This window comes from Lichenostomus cassidix, chromosome 20 (genome assembly GCF_008360975.1).
Source record: "Lichenostomus cassidix isolate B80296 chromosome 20, HeHo_3.0, whole genome shotgun sequence".
Classification (NCBI taxonomy): domain Eukaryota; kingdom Metazoa; phylum Chordata; class Aves; order Passeriformes; family Meliphagidae; genus Lichenostomus; species Lichenostomus cassidix.
Window position 1 is genome coordinate 5,685,727 of NC_139500.1, and position 20,256 is coordinate 5,705,982.

At 40.9% G+C, this 20,256-nt stretch overlaps 1 protein-coding gene and 1 long non-coding RNA gene across 4 annotated transcripts; one reads left to right on the top strand and one right to left on the bottom strand.

Moving 5' to 3' along the window:
• Positions 1-3,170: 3,170 nt before the first annotated feature.
• YTHDF1 (YTH N6-methyladenosine RNA binding protein F1) lies at positions 3,171-18,393 on the bottom strand. Of its 2 annotated transcripts, none has more exons than XM_085079617.1 (5): positions 17,998-18,393; positions 17,582-17,606; positions 16,113-16,192; positions 10,437-12,039; positions 3,171-4,679 (listed from the first exon to the last, which is right to left on the bottom strand). In XM_085079617.1, the coding sequence occupies exons 1-4, from the start codon at positions 18,022-18,024 to the stop codon at positions 10,465-10,467; spliced, it is 1,707 nt and encodes a 568-aa protein (XP_084935743.1). In that variant the 5' UTR covers positions 18,025-18,393; the 3' UTR covers positions 3,171-4,679; positions 10,437-10,464. The 2 variants fall into 2 exon arrangements, with proteins under 2 accessions (XP_084935743.1, XP_084935744.1); XM_085079618.1 differs by having other exon boundaries at positions 10,513-12,039; positions 17,998-18,392.
• LOC146428613 (uncharacterized) lies at positions 17,583-19,708 on the top strand. Of its 2 annotated transcripts, none has more exons than XR_014856078.1 (2): positions 17,583-17,763; positions 18,853-19,708. It is a non-coding gene; the product is annotated as an uncharacterized LOC146428613 (long non-coding RNA). The 2 variants fall into 2 exon arrangements; XR_014856077.1 differs by lacking the exon at positions 17,583-17,763 and adding an exon at positions 18,544-18,719.
• The last annotated feature ends 548 nt before the right edge of the window (positions 19,709-20,256 follow it).

Below are 20,256 nucleotides of genomic sequence, written 5' to 3' on the forward strand. Positions count from 1 at the left end.
CAGCAGTTGGACATTAGAAATGCATTTGGTGAAGATTTTACTGTCTGTCTGTTGTCATGGTAACATCCCAGGTAAAAATAATTTCTTGAATAACTTATAAACAGACAGATGGCATAAAACCTCCTACGCTCTCCAAACTGAAGGAGATTCAGAAAAAGGCAGTGTTGATGCCAGTTCCAGAAAGTCCTGCATGTTGAAGGAGGCACATCTCCAAGGTCTTGCTCATGCTGGCAACAACTCACCTCAGAACGTGAACAAAAGGGAGATCAGGGATGCTAAAGAAAGCAAAGTGAGGAGGCACAAGTCAAGTCAGCACTCTTTCGTGTAGCATTTCCCAAGGGATTACAAAGGTGCTCTGAAATGATGATCCCACATAAAACAAGGAAATTAATCCCATATTGTAGCAGGGAACAAAAGCTGTTCTTGGAATTGCTAAAGCCCTGCCCTGCTTATGCTCTGGCTGGGAAATGAGAAACATCACTGACTGCCATCACACTGCACGTGCAGTGCAGCTCTGCATCTGCAATTGGCAATTTTAAAGCTTTTTTTTTTTCCCCAACATAAGCTTTCCAAAGACAGGAAAGCTGCGGAATTGATAACATTCATAGCCAAGACAATTCCCTTCACCCTCACATTCGGTCAAAGCAGCAAGAGATGTGAACTGGAAGTGGCACTGTGGGAATGATGTCAGCTGTGGAACAGTCTATGGGGCTGAACCATTTTTCTGGTGAAATCCAAAATCTTCCTCTGCCAAGTCACACCCCAATTAAGTCATTTCAACATTCTGACTCAACTCCCTTCATTCTAAAAATAGGCAGAACAAGAGCTGTTCCTTCTCAAAGGAGCTGTGGACAAGGCAGGCTACAGCCAAGGTGGTGATCACAGCCACAGCTGTACTGGCTCTGTTCGTGGGCAGGATCACAAATGCCAATTAAAAACCTGCATTTTCCCAAAAATAGCAAACAGCTTTCTCCTGAAACGAGCAGATGCTGAGCACTGGTGTCAGAAAGAGCCAGAGCTTTTTCCAAGGGAAACAGATTGTTCAACATAAAGAATTCAAAGGAGCTGAGATCAGGAAAAGGAGAATTACATCAAAACCATCAGATATTTGTGCTTCATTTTGCATTTATCTGTTATTTTAATTGAATTTCCCTTACTCAACTGCTTTTCTCAATAGTTGCAGAAACCAGAAAGGGGCAGTAACATTACAACAGTTGGTTTTCTTTTGATAGTTTTGCACTATCTCTGCATACAAGTTTTTTTTATGGCCACATTTACTGGAATTTCCATCTTCTCTGGCCAAATAAAATCTCTCATTATTAGAGGAAAAGCAAACCACTTACCCATGCTCTGTAGTGCACTGTGGTCAGTCTAATGCTTAGAAATAAATACTGCTTTTTTGTCATCTAGATCTCCTTAATACATTTTTAGTAAATTCATAAATACCTTTAATTTCTCTACAGAAAAATCAAGTATTTTGTGAAGAAACCCATCTTTTAATATCAACAGTGCTGTAAAGGGTGGGGGAAAAAAAAAGAATTTTAAATTACACATCCCCTATTTCCATCTCCCAAAAATGAGTGAGGTAAAAAAATAAGTCTGGCCTTATGAGAACCATGTGTTAGGGAAGAGAGATAATCCAGAAAATACTTGTCTGCCTGTTTCTGCCCTCACATCTCAGGGTTGGTTTAACTTCATCATTTTCTCTACAAGTTCAGCTCACTCCCAGCAACAAACATCATCTCCATAAAGATTTAATTATTCACTTCTATTATTTTGGTGTGACTACCTGCAAAAAATAGGTTTTTTTCCCCTCATGATGCAAGTTCACAGCTTCAGAGCAGTGCAATGTGCTGCCATCACCAACCAGTATTTGCACCAGAGAAATAATTTAACTTTTCAATCAGCATTTGGTGCTACCAGCTCCATTTGGCTTAAAAGTGAAAGGCAGCAGCATTATTATCACACCCAAACTCCAGAAACATCAAGCAAAAGCAACTCATTTAAGGAGTGAATTTAAGCAGCAATTCCAAAAGCACACAAGAACATTCCTTTAGAACTATTACTTGGACTAAATAAAGAATAAGCAAGACTTGTGACATGAAGTTATTCTTCAAGAGACACTGTAAGAATGTTTCTTCCCCCTCACAGTGAAATGTGAACTCTGTGAAATACAAAAAGTGAGTCATCCCTTGGAATTGCAGTGGCAGGGGGTTGAAAATCAGAAGGACCAGCAGCCAGCACTGCAGTTATCTGAGCACCCAACATGCCTGTGATGAACAGGATTATTTTACCAACTGTTAAATCTTCTCCCACCTCTCAGATAGGGCTGCACAACACTGCAGTATCAGTAAGAAATCTCTTCAGGCTGAAGCTGTTTTCTGTTGCCCACAAAGCCAGACAGCTGAAACTCATCATCACTTTAATACAGCCAAACCAGTTTCAGCTGAAGGCTCCCAATTATGTTTTTAAATTTTTTTTTTTTACTTTTTTTTAGAAAATATTTCCCTGAAGTCTATAGGTGTATCACAACAGATTGTTTAGATTTGAAAAAAAGAAGTACTAAAGTTGTGCAACTAACTTTTCTCTTCAGGATCCAGATGGAGCAGAGTTCTTTTTGGCTCAAGAATCACCAGTGGAAGTGTTCTGATGTACTTTAACACCAGGTGCTTTTATTAGACAGCAACATGTTTATAAAATGCAGAATTGCTGCAATAAGTCAGTTAAAAAAATGATTCCAAGGCAAATTACTAACTTTGAGCTGGGAAATGCAGCTGACTGCTGCAAAAGGAACTGGTCAGAGCTTTACTGGATTTGGGAAGTTCTTTTTCACCCTGGTGACCCAAGGCTGTGCTGCTGCCTCCTGAAGGATACAGCACAACTCCCAGTCCTGCCTTCAGCTTCTCTATGGTACAAGGAGAAAGGGAAGCACAAATGACAGCACTGCACATGGATGCAGTTTCTTTGAGGAATGAGAATAGTCAAAGCAGCTTAAATGTCCTCTGCAGAATCCTGTGAAACCATTCTGCAACCTTGTGCTGATAGCAAACATCTGAGTTATTCAATCAAACCACTTCTGAAATTAGTCTTAATTGATGAGACAGCATAAAGGGTGATTAGAACAGAGGAAGACAACTGAATGTAGGGAAAAAATGAAAATGACATCAAGCTTGCTAAATATGTATTGTTTATTAAGGCTTGTATTCTCCTAGAGGAAAAAGTTAATCTGATGCTGTCCATTACTCCTTACAGGCAGTAACAGTCCAGAGACAGAGTTATACGTTCTAAATACAAGTCTAAATGATACAGATTAAACTTTATTTAAATTGGAGGTCCTTTTGGAGTAAATAGTATTCAGAAGATACTTGCTTTCTAATATAGTAAAAGATCCTCTACAATAAACACGTGCAGATTCAGTGTGCTAGAGCAGCGGACATGAGCACCATTTCCATGCTTAACTGGAACTCCAGTTGGTGACAGGTTCTCCGACGGTCCCCTCACTCCACAAAAACATGACAGCAAATTCAATTTCTTAAAACAGGTTTTTTTACTCATCCAACAGAAAAAAAAAAATTAGACATACACACTGTCAATTTTAAACATCTGAGGCATAATCCATCATATTATCCGTACTATTAGTTCCTACGTTAAAGCTCAGCATTATTGGTATAAAAAACTTTAAATGGCATTAGGATTTGGGGGGGGGTGGGAGAGAGTAATGAAGGGAAGGATTAAAAATGATCTGCAATTAACTAATAACACCTGAAAGCTGAAACAGGTTTAAACACATCGTTTAAAACCCCTGCAATGTCGATAGCATCACATTATTATTTAATTAAGCTACAAAAACCGTAAAGCAGAATTATGGCTGAGAGAAAGCGTCTCGCTCACCCTCGGCAGGATATGGAATAACAGATGCACACTGAAGCACTGGTTAACAGAATGTGAAAGGGAAATATTTTCCAGAGAAACAATTCCACTGACAATTTGATTTTCTACTAGACAGAAAAAACCAACATGGCGCATCAGCAGTTTTAAAAGAGTAATTGTACAGATAAATAAAGAGGCAGAGCAGCTGCACAAAGTGATCAGAAATTTAGGGTTTCTTTTTCATTTCAAAATTCTGAAGTGCAGTATCTTAAGAGGTTTTTTTTTTTTTTAAATGACAAAAAATTCAATGCATGGTTTCTTACTTCTGCCATGAAGAAAAAGGGGATGGGAGGAGGATAAAGGAAGATTTGTCATGTATTCTCCATAATCTCTATATCTGGCTAGGAACATAATTCGTGCCAAAATGAAGTCTTTGGGAAGCACTGACACTTTAGTATGCTCATGTATAGGTCCACATTAGGTTAATATAACTGTTTACCAACTTAAAAAAATAAAAACAGACACACCTTTATTAATGATTTCTACAGAATTTTACATAGAAAAAAGATACAAATTAATGCAGATCCACTTGGGCAAAAATAAACTACAATGTACTTAAAGATGCAACAACTTAATTTCCCCTGCACGAGAAGATATATTGGAGCTGAAAGCTTTAGTTTGTCCTGATGCCAGGATACAGCACCAGTTATACTTAATTTTGTTTCTCATAGTCGAATTTAATATCAGTTCTAGTATATATATCAAACTGTATATGTTTATTCTTATTGTTTGTTTCGATTCTGACGTTCCTGCAAAGAGAAAAAAGTTAAGATTTTAGTCAAGTGAACAAGCAAGAAGTTTTTAGTAATTCAACAGCACTAATGTGATCCCAGATAATTATACACTTAAACCAATGCTGCCACATTTTATAAATATATTGTTCATACCAAATAACCCAAGGACTTGATAACTTAATGTTTTTAAGTGCAGCCTCAAGTGGAACATCTGGATGAATACCTGCAGTCACTTCAAACCAACAGCAGCTGAAGGTCACAGAAAGAGAAGGGTATGAAATATCAACACTCCTAAGGAGAAACAGGATCTGCAATATTCTACTTTCTGGATTATTTTAGCTACTGCAGTAGTAGCACAACCAATACACGAGCAGAAAGCAGATGGCAGATTAGTGAACTCCACAGAACTGGTCTAATTTTGAAGCACTCAAATGACTTTGGAGTTTAGTCACATTCAGTAAAAGCAGGGATTTGAGCTGTCTAGAAATCCTGTCCCTAAATCTTCCTATCTGTTCAACTATTCTGGGAAGCACTGGGAAACACTTGAGGGTAACAGGGAAAAAAGATCAGGTAGAAGAAAAGTTGTGTGCTTCTACCTGGTCTGATAAAACCCAGCATGGCTGGACTGAACAACCCAAGGGTGTCCCAAAGTGCTCCAGCAGAGCAGCTGGGAGGATCTTTGAGACTTTTTCCAGTTTCTGCTAATCACCAATACTGAAAACAGATCAATGTCACCTAAGGGATAAGGTGGGCTGCCTGCAGGTGAGCTTGCTGTCAGTGACACTGTGCTCTCCCAGCAGCACAGACACCCTGAGCAGAGCCCCAGCAGAGCAGGGCACTTTTCAGTCAGTGTTTCAGGAGCCCCACAAGTGCAGAACCTGCAACAACAGCAGGACAAAACCAGGCTGCTGTGCCTTCAGTCCTGTGCATTTTCCAGCTAAGGCACACTGCACACTGAACAGAAAGGGCTCAGCCTTCCCATTTTTGCTGTTTACAGTGCAGAACTGGCATGGAAAGACTCGACTCTGTACTTAAATGCATCAATATGGCACCAAATCCTATGGCAAACAAGGAAATTGTGAACTAGCCCAAGCACCACCAACAGCCAACTCCGGAACTAACATCTTCAGATTTTGTTTTGTGCAATCATTCTGTGAAGTTCATCTCAGAATTGTTTCTGTTGTGATGTGAAGCTTATTTGCAATATGCAATTATTGCAACCATTATAAATGTAACAGACTGCATTTGCTGCTTCAGCTGATCACAGCATAAAAATCAGGAGAAATTTTAAAAAACTGAATATATTTATTTCTGCCTTCAGGCAGAATATTAACATTTCAATTTTCATAATAAGTCAACAAAGTCCAGAATGAATTCTTAATCTATGATTTATGACAAAATTAAGAGATAGCAAAGATGTTTTACCAAATCAACAAAACAGGCTATGTAAAGTGGCAGAATTTATAACAATCTATATTCCTCCTGTCTTAATTCTTGACTATGATGAATTATCAGTGAAAACAATTTCTTAATGGCAGAGTGTCAGAACATCAGGTATTTTTCTTAATAAAGAGAGCTTATGTCTGCCTGACACTTCAAACAAAAGGTGGTTAAAAAGTATCTAGAACTGAATCATATCAACTCAGCTTTCAGGCTTGCAGAAAATGTAATTGCTTCATCCTATTTCCAACTTCCATTTCCAAGGTGGCACATCCCCTTTACTGCCCTACCATGTTCATGAGCCCATTCTTTCCCACTGCCACCTCATGTAACTCATTTTTAGTTTTCTGTGTAGTTATCCACTGACCTTCCTAATTGCACTTTCTTTCAAAATGCAAGGTTTCCATTCTCATGGACTAGCCCCACATAAACAGAGGCAGGCTAGCACCTGAGACTTCCACCTAGAATGGTTTCTGCTCGTGGCATTCCGAAACTCAGCTCAGACTCTGTAATTCAGTAAAAAGAGCTCTTTACTGAGCAAGTTCCCAAGCAGTTCCTCCTACCTTGCTTTTTGCTTCCTCTCTTGGGGCTAATCTGAGTCTTCCTCTTTACAAATGTCTGAAACCACATAAACTGATGCAACAATTCTTCGTGCTCTCGAGCATGGCTGCTTTTTTAGAAGCTCTAACTCTCAAATTCTCTTCCTGACTTCTACTTAGCACTACTGCAAGCAAGAACAAACAGTTTTGTAAGCAACTAACAAAGCTGCGCTCATTTTGGGTCTGAAGATCCAGAGCCTTCACAGTTTCTCTTCTCCAGTGGAATACTCTTGGTATCTCACAGAAGAGCTCCAGCTGCACACTTCTCCTTCATGACACTAATCTGTATGGGTCTTCACACACAGGGCAAATGGGTTTCCACAAAACTTGTAGAAATTTCCATCCTGGAGACACTCATCCCTGTCAAACTTCTTTTCTCTTCACCTCAGGCTAAAGTAGCTTCAACTTGCCTACTAAACTTTGTTAAAAGTCAGTGGGATCAAAGCATTCATCTTCAGACATAAAAATGGATATGTTTTCTTTATCTCAGGAACACAGTATTAATCTTAAAACAGGCTTTTTAACTAGAGCTTTGGAGGAAGGACAATACTCCATCCTTTAAAGTTTTGTGTGAGTCTGTTCACAGAAAGTTCACTGTAAGGAATCACACAGTGCTAGGAGAAAATGAGTATTTTCAAGTGCCAACATGCACCAGCAAACAGTTTTCAGTATTTTATCACCTAAAGGAGAACTGGTAATCTTGGTGATTTGGGAGCTTTCTGAGACTGTGCAGCTCTGCCAACACAATACCAAGATCTGCAACAAGTTTATTGTCTTTACAAGCTCTTAAACTTCAGAAGACAACTTTGTTAAGACTCTGAGGGCATGCTTTTAGGGAATATAAACAACTAATACCACATTATACTCTATTTTCTTTTAAAAGAAGCTCCCTCAGACATCACAACGTTTTTAGTTGTCAGAGCATGAGCTTTAATGATGGAAGCAGCTCTTTGTGGGCACTGTAGCAGCTGTGGAACTGACTGAAAAAGGCTGTGAGGGGCAGGTAAGAATTCATGCCATTCAATGTTTTGCTATTTCATTCCAGACCCCAATACCCTTCTATTACTCCCCTCCCAGGTTCTGGGTCACCAGACTGGCTTTACGCATTTTAGTATGGCAAAGCAAAAGCTGGACTTATATCCCAACACGACCAAATCCTCTCTTAATTCTGCAGGGATGCCTTCTTTCAGCAATGCTGCAGCAGTGATGAATCTTTGGCACTTGAATGAATTTCATCCAGTATTATACCTGCCAAAGGCTCACTGGATGATTTGGCACTGGCACAGAGGCTCCCACATCAGTTAAATTCAGCAGCACACGCTGGAGCTGGCTCTGCACACAGCAGCCATGGAAATGCTGGTTAGCAACAAACTGGAACCATCTAAAGAACTGAAATGCCAGTAGTGTGCCCTGCACAGATTACGTTATTATTCTCTACTAAATATTTGTGTATAAATGAAACTGTATTGTTCAAGCTCTCCTTGTCCAGCTTTCTAAGAATTCTGGCCCTTAGTAGTCACAACAGCAGTGAAATGGAAGCACAAAATTTCAACAATTTTACAGCTGAACGAGAATATAATGAGGTAAATTCAGCAATCTGAAAACCAACTAAGATGGCACATATACAAACAACTATCTGAAAATGGTAATTAGGTCATAAAATACTTTATCTGGCAATAAGATTCTACAAAAATTACTGTCATAGAAGATTAACTTTGTTAACAGGAAGGTTTAAACTTCAACAGCACAAACTTGTTAACAATAAGAACTTCAAATGTGTGTATATCCTGTAAAAATCCCAACTATTCTAGTAATCAGCTGAACTTCTAAAACTTATCTTGTCAATGAAGAGGAAAAATAGTGACTTTCCAGACAAGTTTTATAGAGTGCAACCTGACAAGCAGCATCTTGTTTTTGATTCCTTCATTTCTGATCTGCTTTAGCTCTCTGGCACTATTACCTTCCTTGGTGTACTTCGGTGTCCCATTTTCTAAGCTATTCAGAGGAATCTAAGAAATATTAAATTAGACTTCATAGCTTGTTTTGTGAATGTGTAATACAAGCCAGAGTGTCAGTTTTAAATAAGGAAAACCCATTATTTTGAAAAACTGATCCTGTTATAAACAAAGCAGTGACCTGGGTAAGAATATTTTTGAACAGATAGTGGGAATTAGTTGTGTTTATTAAATCAACCCAAAATGGGTTGATTGGTTGAGATCAGCCCTCTGAGATCCTACAAAGCACAGGAATTCTGGTGTTTCTGCCATCACTGGGATCCTCCTCAGGCCAGTGAGTTATCTGTGTAAGAGTAGATCTGTTATCTCTCCCTGTGCTCTCACTTCTTAAGCAGCCACAGCTCTCCCCTCCAGCCTTGGCAGCAATACACAGGGAGAATCAGCATCAAAAACCCAAAACAATCACTCCCCCTACACCATAAACACTGGACAGAGGAACCCAGGCTGCTTCACTTTGTCAAGATTCTCTCCTCTGTAAGGGAACACCTCTCCAAGATACAGGTTGCATTAAATATTGAATTGGTAACTATCTACAGAAGGAATGAAGTGTTCAAAAGACCTTTAGGTTTTACCTTGTGGAATCCCACAGGGAGTACACAAGAAAAACTTCCAATTTTAAGCTGTCCTTCCCTGCTGTGCTGAGGTCAGCTGTGCACATCTATCATGGCCAGGAAAAGTTCAGCCACAAAGTTTTAAACTGAACTCCTTTTCTCACATAATTTAAAGGAACATTCTATGAAGACAGTTTAAAGCAATTTTATCTACACTTTTAAATGGTAATAAAAACTTTAAAATGGCAATTTTAAATTTAAGCTGCAGGAGCATGCATTAAGTCTTTGCTTTAAAAACATCTTGAAACAAGTGTGAGCTGCACTAAATTAACCAGCCTGTCAAACAAATGGTGTATTTGCAATGCTATACTAAAAAGGTCCATGAAACACTATCAACACCAAGCAAATTTAAGTGTTACTTCAGTAGCAACTACACATCCTGACACCTATTATTTTGCCAGGTCATTACTTCTAGACTGTCTTATTAGAGAAAGGCATTCTTGAAACTGAGGTCGTGGGATGGAGAGGGACAGAGCTCCCTTGTGATAGACTTAGAGCCATGAAAGTGTATGGAAATTTTTACTGCACTCTCCCAGTTACTGCCCAGACTTCTCTTACTACGTCTTCACTCAAAACTTCAAGAATTAGTAGACAGATTAAACCTGGGAACTGAAAACCTTTATTTATCCAAATAATACACGTGACTTCAGCAGCATAAATGCACTCTTTCTAGCACTATTCCAGCAATATTATGCAACTCTTTCTTTTCCAGAGAGATAAACTGAATAAACAAAATCAGGTTTCTTATTCTTAAAGGTTATGTACAAATTTCAAATACCAATACAGGTATCAATTTTGATAGCCCAGTTCAAGTCAAACAGTGTTAAAACACCTCATATTTAAGGCAAAAAACTTAAGTGACAATCACTGGCAGAACCCAATTCTGGAACAGAAACTATTTTCTATTAACCGTTTTAAGATAAAAAAAATAAAACTCCAATAAACTGGACATTAAGTCCTTTACCTGCATTACTGCTCAGCTTTCTGCTTCGAAACTCACTGACTCGTGAAACTTTGACAGACAAATACGCATCAGCTTTGTGTTGTTAAACACACAAGAAACCATCAAGTTGAGACGTACTAAAAACATTTCAAATTCCTACTTACATTTTTCCACCATAGCAGCCTTCACATTTCATTTTCCCCATATCTGTGTATAAAATAAATTTTTTAATAAGTTTACCTTCCGCACCACCTCCTCCTCTTCCTGGCGCTTTTCATAATGAGAAAAGTCATCAAAGATGGAGGTCGTGTGCTTGTAAGTAGCAATAATTTTAAGCACTTGTTTTGCTTTTTCTAAGGGCACCTCCTGTGTGTCACGGGAGTTTGTAACGGGTTTGTTGTCATTGTTCTCCAGCCTGATGTGTCGCAGTTGGTTGTTGGGCACATCCTTCACAAAGATCCACTTGACATCAAATTTCCCCTTCCACTTGTCCTGAGACCAGACACCTGCACTGGTGCCATAGTCCACAGGTGATTTCATCTCTGCTACTCCACAGAAGTGTCCACTGCCATTGACACTGAACAGCAAGTACACAGGGCCCTTGCTGTTCATGGAGCGAAAAGCGCTGTCCAGGCGTTTGTTGCCGTGTTCCGTACTACACCAAATAGAATACTTAATGGAACGATGAATATCATCCTCAGAATAGCTCTTTATTATGAACACACGTCCATTTTTAAGGTTCCATTCGAAATCTTTAGGGTTATAGCTGTGAGCAGCTTTCAGTTTTTCAAGGACAGGATGGGACTCACCGCTGGGAACGGGGTTGGGCTGGGTGCTGCCAGCCGAGTTGGTGTCATTCCCAGTTCCTCCACTTTGGCCAAAAGCTGCATTTCTGTTGCGAGGAGCTACCCAGCGATTTTGGGCTGGCTGCTGAGGGGTCTGATACTGTGGCTGAGTCAATGGAGGAGGCTGAGTTGGAACAGGCTGAACAATTGGCTGCTGTGGCTGCGGAACAGACTGAGGAGAAGGTATCTGTTGGGGGGCAGGAACTTTTGCCACAGGACCCTTATTGTCCCAAGTACCTATGTCCATATTATGCTTTATAGGGGGAGGAGGCAACGCTCCTCCGATTACAGGTCCAGTTTTTGTTTTCATTTTAGGCTGTGGTTTTGCAGGCTTGCTGGCAATAGCAGCCCAAGAGGTTGGTTTAGATACTGGCAAGTTTACATTAGATCCACCATTCCCAGAGAGGGCACCTGTCATCCCAGCACTGTTAACAACAGAACCTACTGTTTTCACCGCAGAAGTTGTAACATCTCCACCAATCTTAAGTCCAACCATTCCCTGCTCAATACTGTTCATTCCAGGAGCTTTATTTAATGTATCATTATGAAACCCTGTTTGTCCATCCACAATGGTACCCCCCAGGGAACTGGGTGGGTAGCTGTAACTGCTCCCATATGCTGAGCTTTGAGTCTGCTGGCCTTGGGATCCGCTTGTTCCCCAAGCTGAGAAGGCAGGATTTTCAGGGAAAAAGTTAAACCGGTGTTGATAGATGTTATTTCCCAGACCCCCAGGCTGTCCAAAAACGGCATCGTGCATAAAATGATGATCCCCATTACTGAGCTGTCCATAGGTGGTGAGATAAGGGATAGGAGGATCTCCTCCTGTAGACCATGGTGCTTCACTGAGAGAATAGGGGAATCCAATAGATGGTGGATAATAACTGGACAGATAAGGATCAGTCATTGATGGATAGCTACTGTTCTGTTAAAGAGAAAAAAAAGTCACCAGATAAATAAACCCTTCATTCATAAAGATCCACAACACTGTTCATCACCAAATAGAATACAACACTAGAGACAAGGTAATGTAATTTCTAATGATAGATCTTAGTTCACATTCCAAAAAGGATTCAGGGCTAAAATGAAGTATCTGGGCATTTATTATATCCCATGACTAGGAGCTCACATTGAGATTACTGGAGATTTTGAAACCATGTAATCTTACATTACTGAGGTTATTTAGTAGCCAACACCCCAAATTATTGCAAGGAACTTACCTAACTATATTTTGTAGCTCACAGAACTAAGGAAATTTAGCATTTCTAGACTGCTACATGGGAGAAGCTTTAGACTATAAATTACCTTAATATGCCAATACATATAACATTATTCCAATCATCATTATGGAGTTGTTTTGAGGGGCCAACGGTCTCCAACAAGAAAAACACACCTCAAGCAGTAAAACATACACAGGCTACTTCTGACACACAGAAGCACAGTGAGAGAACACAAATGCCAAATTTGCTACAGGTAAGAGCTCCAAACTGAAATTAAGGTGACTGGTGCACCAGAGACAAATACATGCAGAGATGGCACATGGCACAGGCCATCCAAACTGCTGGAGGAAGACCTCAGCCTTCTGCATAAGTCTTTTCCTCCCTCAGTAGTAAAGTTACAACTTTGCAGGGGTGTTTCTGACTGTCCTTCCAAACAGGACATCTCTCCCACTCATGAAATAAGAGACCAAACAGTTATAAACCAGCAGATCCCCACTGACATTTCCTCCCATTTAACTGCTTCTGATACCAAGCTGAGAAGCCTTTCCTTCCACTAACACCTGATTTTGAAGCATTCCACGTGATTCTCACATTCAACAATGCAAAAGAACAAAACCAGGATATTCCAAAGTAGGTTTTATTCCTCTTCAAATAAACTTGAAGCACATATATTGGAGACCTTCCAAAGTGACACTCCAACTGTAATTATCAGAGAGGGGGTGGGAAGGTCAACATCTTCTGTTAATGAGTCAAACAGTAGCTCGCCTTTCCTTACTCATAAAGACTATTTTAAGAAGAGGAACTCTTCTTTCAAACTGGGAGATTTCAAGAGAAGAAAAAAAAATGTATCTGCAGAACTAGCAAAACTTCACCAGAACTACAGTCATTTTTCCAAAAATCAGATTATTTCTCAGCTTTCAAAAAAACATAATGTAAAATCCCCTCCTTGCTGAAGAGAAGTCTAATATCCAACTGGTACAGAATAATTTTTACTACTCATTTTTCAATGACCTCTTTTCCATGGCACCCCAAAGCCAGATTAATTCAATATCCTTATGTTTCATACACAGAATGATACCACAATATGCCTCCAAGACTCCCATACAGTACTGCAAACACTTCTGAGATTTAAACAGCCTAAATCCAGTATTATTGATTCAAAATAAATTATCTCTGCCACTCTTCAAGCTGCCTTTATTTACACACAAATTCTGCCACTAACAAGAGGTACAGAAATCACCTTCATATGAGATGATCCTCTAATATACACTCAATTTTCTGAGTCTCCCAAGCTAAAGTAATCAATATTTAGCATAAAATCCCACTTTTCTGAAATACTTTACTTTGACATTGCTGTGTGTTATATTTTAAATTTAACAAAAAATTTAAAACAAATGCAGGTGAAAGGGAGGAGACACAAGTAGTTCTCTGACATACTTATGCTCATACATTCTACAAATTCAAAATTTAAGACTAAAAAGAGCAAGCCGAGAGAAAAGCAAGTTAGAAATATTTATGCTAAAGGATTTTAGACTATTCCTGCAGCTGTCATCTCCTCACACAGCTTGTAAAGTCTCCACAAGGATTCTAACAAGATTAAAGGAAAGTTTCAGCAGCCATCCTTCCCAAACATTCAATCTATTTTGACTGGCTTTATGCCAGAGTGTGTAAAAGAAACCCTGACAGAAGTTCTTCCCTGCAACAGCAGAACATTTATTTCAATAAACTTATCCTTGACCTTTCTGCACCCTCCCATATTTGTTTTATTTTAAAAAGCCCAAACAAAAACAACAACCCAACCATTCTGTAAATTACTAAAGAATCTCCTTTCCCCCTAAAGCATGCTACATGCCAGTGATTCCCTGTTCCACAGGAATAATCTCTTGGTTCTGAACCACTTCACAGGAGGATGCTTTTCTTGCTGAGTGTAAATCTGTAGATGAAGAGTCTACTTGACTTAGTTCCCCTTGCTCTTTAATATATTTTGATTGTGCTTTAAATAGAAAGTTACCACATCTCCACATTAACTACTGCTACTTGGACCCTACAACTTTTATGGGAAGAAGGCACCACTCAGGCCCAGTTTTTAACAGAAAAATAGAAGGCAATCATGTTTTATTAGATTTTATAGGCTGCTCATCCTCATTTTTAACACGAATTTGTATTTTTAAATTATTAACACAGTATTACTAACCTACATTATTAATATTACTAACCTACATTTGATTTTTGACGTCAAATATATTGTTGTGCCAACTGGGGCTTAAACTTTTCAAGTTTTTTTTTTTAAATATACAGTTGGTTTCAAATATTTTTTTTTTTCAAGCCATCTGTACTTCACAGTAATTTTTAAGGGCTGAATAAATCTGACTGGATGACTGGATAATAAGGCTTTGTTCAGCAACATGGTTGTCTTCAGTACAAAAATCTCACAGTCTAATTAATGCTACTGTCACTTTCCACTTAAAATTGTAAGAGGACCTACACAATTGTTTCTTGTGCCATGCCAATTTTTCACTGCAGCATAAATAAATTGGTCAATGGAGCTACACTTTCATAAAGAAAACTTTTATTATAATTATGGAAATCCTAACAGCCGTAGCAATTTTTCTATTTAATCCTAATAATTGGGATTGTTGACAGCAAAGACGAATTTTCTAGAATTAAACTATAATAGATGGGTCTATTTTTACTATGTGAACATGCAGTATATTTCACATTAGAAAACACAGCTTGGTTTTAAGTAATTAGAAATTACATACTAATGTGATGAAGCAGAATTTAAAGCAATTAGAGGAAGGTGAAAACCTCAATTTCTTTTGTAATTAATTTTGCATTAAAAATTAGAATTTTACTTCCTTTTTTCCCCACAAAAGCTTTTATACCTTCTACAGCACATTAACTCCAGAAGAAGGAATGCTTCCCATTAAATTATTTTAACTCTGTATGAGTCTGGAGAACATCTATGCTGCAAGCAAGCTCAGTGATGTCATCAATATTAACACTGGCATCTGACAGCTTCAGGCTGAATTATAAACTTCCTTTTTAAAATGTAGCACTTAGCCTTTCCTTCATGTACCTCTGGTAAGTGTTTCTCTCTGAAATGGTATTTCATACTTGTGAATGAAAACTTTTTGCTTCTCCAGTTTCTATACATTTTGTTCCCTTGATAGATCTGAATGTGTAGTCAAAAATATTTCAGAGTACACTTTCAATTACAAGGTATTTTAGTCCTGGATTTGATTTAATGTACATTATAATGAGAGTTTACATTGCAGTATTTTACTTTTAAGTAACACATCTTTAATTCTTAAGATATTTCAGAGGACACAAAAGAACAACATTTGCTGAAGTGTAAAAAGCAAGTGGGACAACTCTACCTAGAGAGCATCCAACCTAAATCTCAACTACGCTAATTTCTAGAATTATATAAATAATAGAAATCAGGAGAGCCCAAAAGCAGAATTTTCAGACTCCCACATGCAACTCATAAGACCAGTCTGTCAGTCCAGCCACATCAATAACCTGCAAGGGGAGGAGGAATCAGCTCCAACTCCTTGGAGCATTAACTTCATTTTCACTTGTGGCCATCTGGAGATGCAGAGCAATATTAGCTTTGGGAACACAAATGCTGGTTGTATCCCCAAGTAACACAATATGCTGTCATTTCTTTTTCCATTTCTATTTAAGGAGTTTGCTCCCTCCACACAATCCTATGAATGGAGTGCCAACAGCATGCCTAAGGAAAAAAAAAAAACTAAGTTAAAAATACACTAACCTGATTTGACTGCCCGGAAAGGTAAGGTTCAAAATCGTTGTCATGAACTGTGTCCTTCTGATGTAACGAACCATTTTGTACTACAAAAAAAGGGTTACAGCACATTATAGCACCAGCAGCAGCATTTCAGGAATGAGTTCCACCCTATGCTACTTTATGAAAAGCCATATTTCTTCTTCAAACCATAAAGACTCATAAAAAGGCCATAGGATGACACTTCCCACCCCCCAGATGGTTTCTCTTTATAGTACTGCTTTTAAAACCAAGTTTGAGTAAATTAAAAAAGAAATAGTAATTAAAAATTCTACAGTTGAGAGTGAGTAAACGACTTGTGTGAATTAACTCCAAACAAAAAATAATTATTGAGAACAGTTTTGTGAAAAAAGATTGGGAAACAACATCTATTGTTCTGGCCCATAATTAGAACACTCAAACTCACAGTTCTCCCAGTGTGTGTTATTCACTGCTTAAGCTGGCTAAAGTAAGATGAGGTGAGGTTACATTTAACTATGACATGATGACTGCTAAGTGCTTTGGTATCCTGACATTTTCAGGAAAACTTAAGTTTCAACGTTCTCATCTGTAAAATAAAGATATCTACCATAAAGTCCTACTTCAGTATAAAAGAATTTCTGATAAGCATTCAAAACACATTACTGAATGATATACAAACCCAAAACTGCTACTAGGTCCATTCAAATAATTTTCTCTTTGCACCAAATAAAGTGTTTAACAAATAAGTTAAGGAATTTGGCAGAGTATTTCTGCAAAGTTTGTTAGGGGGAGTAGAGGTAAAAGAATGTTTACAAGCACAGGAAATGGTGTCAAACTTTCTGCAACTAGCAGGAGCTGGATTTTCATGGCAGGTTAAGATCTATTAAAAAGCATTTATGAGTTAAAATCATTAGTTTCTAGGCCTTAACAGTTACACACTTATTAAAAATCACAGTAAGAATGAAGGTATTTTTTTAGATTACTTGTTATTAAATTTAACTCCAAATGAAGCAGAAGAGTAATAAAAAAGCCTATTATCTCATCATAAGTTAACCATCTTTTAAGTTCCCTAAATTATTAGACCTATGGGCTTAAGTAAATATCTCAGCCAACAGCAGAGGAGCAACACAACTGCTCTTGCAGAAAGCATGCAAAAGTATCTAATATATATATATATACTGTACAGGGACATCCTTGTGACTTTATGTTGCAACCTGCTTCATCTAAATAAGGAGCATTATTTAGTACCAACACACAGTCCTTCCCACTGCAAATCCAGCAGCTTTAAGTGGGATGCAGGCAAGCTCGGATGAATGGCAGTCGGTGTTATTTTTGAAACAAAGCACACATTCCCTCATTCCCAGATGTTCTCCACACAGAGCACGAGCAATACATTTCTGCTCACCTACAGGTACCTGTGTAATTGATCTGTTACAGTAACAATGCAATCGACCAGAGCTCAGCATGATTCTCACCTTTATTATCCTGTCCTTTCGGTCTCTGGGAAGCCACAGCACGTGATTAGGGCGAAAAAAAAAGGAAAGGGAAATAAAAAAGTTAATTTTAGAAACACGCTTCTATTATCACAGGCCCTGCAAACCCCACCGCTTCTGAGGACGGGGAAGAGTCTCATCAAAATGGCCAGCAGCATCTCAAGGTTTGTTTGGAACGGGCTTGGAGCAGCGTGTTCCACGTATCACTCAGCACCGGCCTTCCTGAGAAATGGCCCCGGCTCCGGGGAGGAGGCGGGAACGCGCTGTGCCCACGGGGGAAGTCCAGGAGAACGATGGAGATCTAAAGCAGCCGACAGAGCGAAGAAAAGCCTCGCAGGGCCCGCCAGCCGCAGGCCCCGGAATCCCCCCGCCCACGGGCCGCCCCGCCGCTCGCTCACCTGAGGGTCAACGCTTGTGGCAGACATAATTCATGCACAGGGCCGCCGTGGTTCAGCAGAAAGCGCCGGGGGACGAGGCAAGGCCGCTCGGCGCGGCGCGGAGCTCCGGGGCCTGGCGGAGGGGCGGCGGCGGCGCCTCCTCTCCCCTCAGGCGGCGGCCGGGCGGGGAAGGGGCCGGGGCCGAGGGGGAGGGAAAGGGGCCGCCTGGCGCCTCCTCGGGGCGCCTCCTCGGGGCACGGCGGTGCGGGCGGCGGCGGCGCGGCTCGGCCGTGGCGCTGGCGGTGCCGGTGCCCGCCCGCTCTCTCACATGCCCGCGGGCCGGGCCTGGGGCCGCAGCGAGCGGGGCAGCGGCGGCCGCCGACTCCAATGGCGGCGGGCGCCGGGCTGCGGTGACGTCAGCGCCGAGCGCGCGCGGGGCGCGCCGGGAGCGCACGGGGCGGGAGGGGAAAGGCGCGCGGGGCGGTGGCGCCTGGTGCGCATGCGCGCTGCGCGGGCTGAGGGCGCTGCGCGGGCTGAGGGGCGAATGGCGGCACTGGGAATGTGGGGAATGGCGGCGCTGGGGAAGGGCGGCACCGGCACGGGGAGCTTGGGCTGCTCGGCCTGGGCAGCGGGACAACGAGGGGACACCCCAGCGCTGTGTGCGACTGCCTCGGGGGGAAAGGGCACTAGAGCGGGCGCGCCGTGGATGTGGTGATAGCACGGAGCCTGACGGAGCTGAGGATGTGTGTGGGCAGCGGCACAGGGTGGGAGTTGGGGTGTCCTGTGCAGCGCCAGGAGTTGGATTCGGTGATCCGTGTGGGTCTCTTCTAACTCAGAATATTCTCAGGTTCTGTGCCTTTACTGTTGCTCCCTCAGCATTTGAGAGCACTCTGCCCACAGCGCGGCTGTTCAAGCTTAGAGAATCACGGAATCACTGAGAGAGAATCACGGAGTTGGAAGGGAGCCAGGATCATGGAATCAATTAGGTTGGAAAAGACCTCTGAGATCACCAAGTCCAGCCCGTGACCAAGCTCCCCTGGTCAGCTACAGCATGGCACTGAGTGCCATGTCACTTTCTAAGCACCTCCAGGGATGGTGACTCCACTCATTCCAATGTCTAATCACCATTTCTGTAAAGAAATTCCTCCTAATGTTGAACCTAAACTTCCCAGGTGCAGCCTTACACTGTGTCCTCTCCTATCAACAGCAAGGATCATCAAAACTCAACTCCTGGCCCTGCACAGGACACTTCCAAGGACCCCACCATGTGTCTGAGCATCATCCAAATGCTCCTTGAGCTCTCTTAGGCTCGGTGACAAAATTTTCCCTCACACCAGGCAATGGCAGCCACCTCTGGGATGCCCTGCCTGAGGATCACAGCCAGTCTGACCACTGGAAGCAGCCACCCTTGATGTGCTTTTTATCAGATTAATTCATTTTTTTTCCTTCCACCTATTTTGCAGAACCTGGGTGGAATGGTGAGCTCCTTAGCCCAGTTTATGTTGATTTCAGCGGGTCCAAGGTATAAGTTCTGCAAGTTATGAAGTCTTGTAACATCTCCATGCTTAATTTTGGGGGTAAAAGTGGCGAGTTTTGGTACCTGTGAAATACACTAAACAGCACAATCATGCTTTCCTTTAGACACAGTTAAAACCAGTCTTCTCTGTGTTCACATTTGGAAATTGTTAGTTTGAGTTTGTACTTAACATTCTAATAAAATACCTGAAATGAAGAGTCTAATTTTGTCGTTTTTCTTCTCAGACATCCAGAGATACAGAAGAAAGAGTGGTGCTTTTAATTCCCAGCACTTGGTCATGCTTCGGGTTCTCTGTTTGTCTTAGGTAGCAAGTAATAATTGGTATTTTCCTAGAATCCCAGAATGGTTTGGGTTGGAAGAGACCTCAGAGATCATCTTGTTCCAATCCCTGTCGTGGGCAGGGAATCTCCTGCTAGACCAGGTTGTTCCAAGCCTTGTCTAGCTTGGCCTGTTCCAATTCTGTTTGTCTCCAGCATAGTTATGCAGCAAGTCAGTAAATCCCTGGGCAGTCCCTGAGTGAGCTGGAAAAGCTGTCCAAAGAGCAGAGCTTCAAAAAACAGGACAAAAATGTGATCAGCGTGGCTGGAGAGAGGAACATGTGTCTGGAAGGAGAAGGGGAGGGCTGGATGGCTGGGTGATGGGCACTGCTCTGAAGTCCATGTGATTGTGTATGTTCACATCTCGATATAGAAACTATGTGACTATGAATCATCCTCGCCAGGAGAGCATGTGGGCAGAATGTT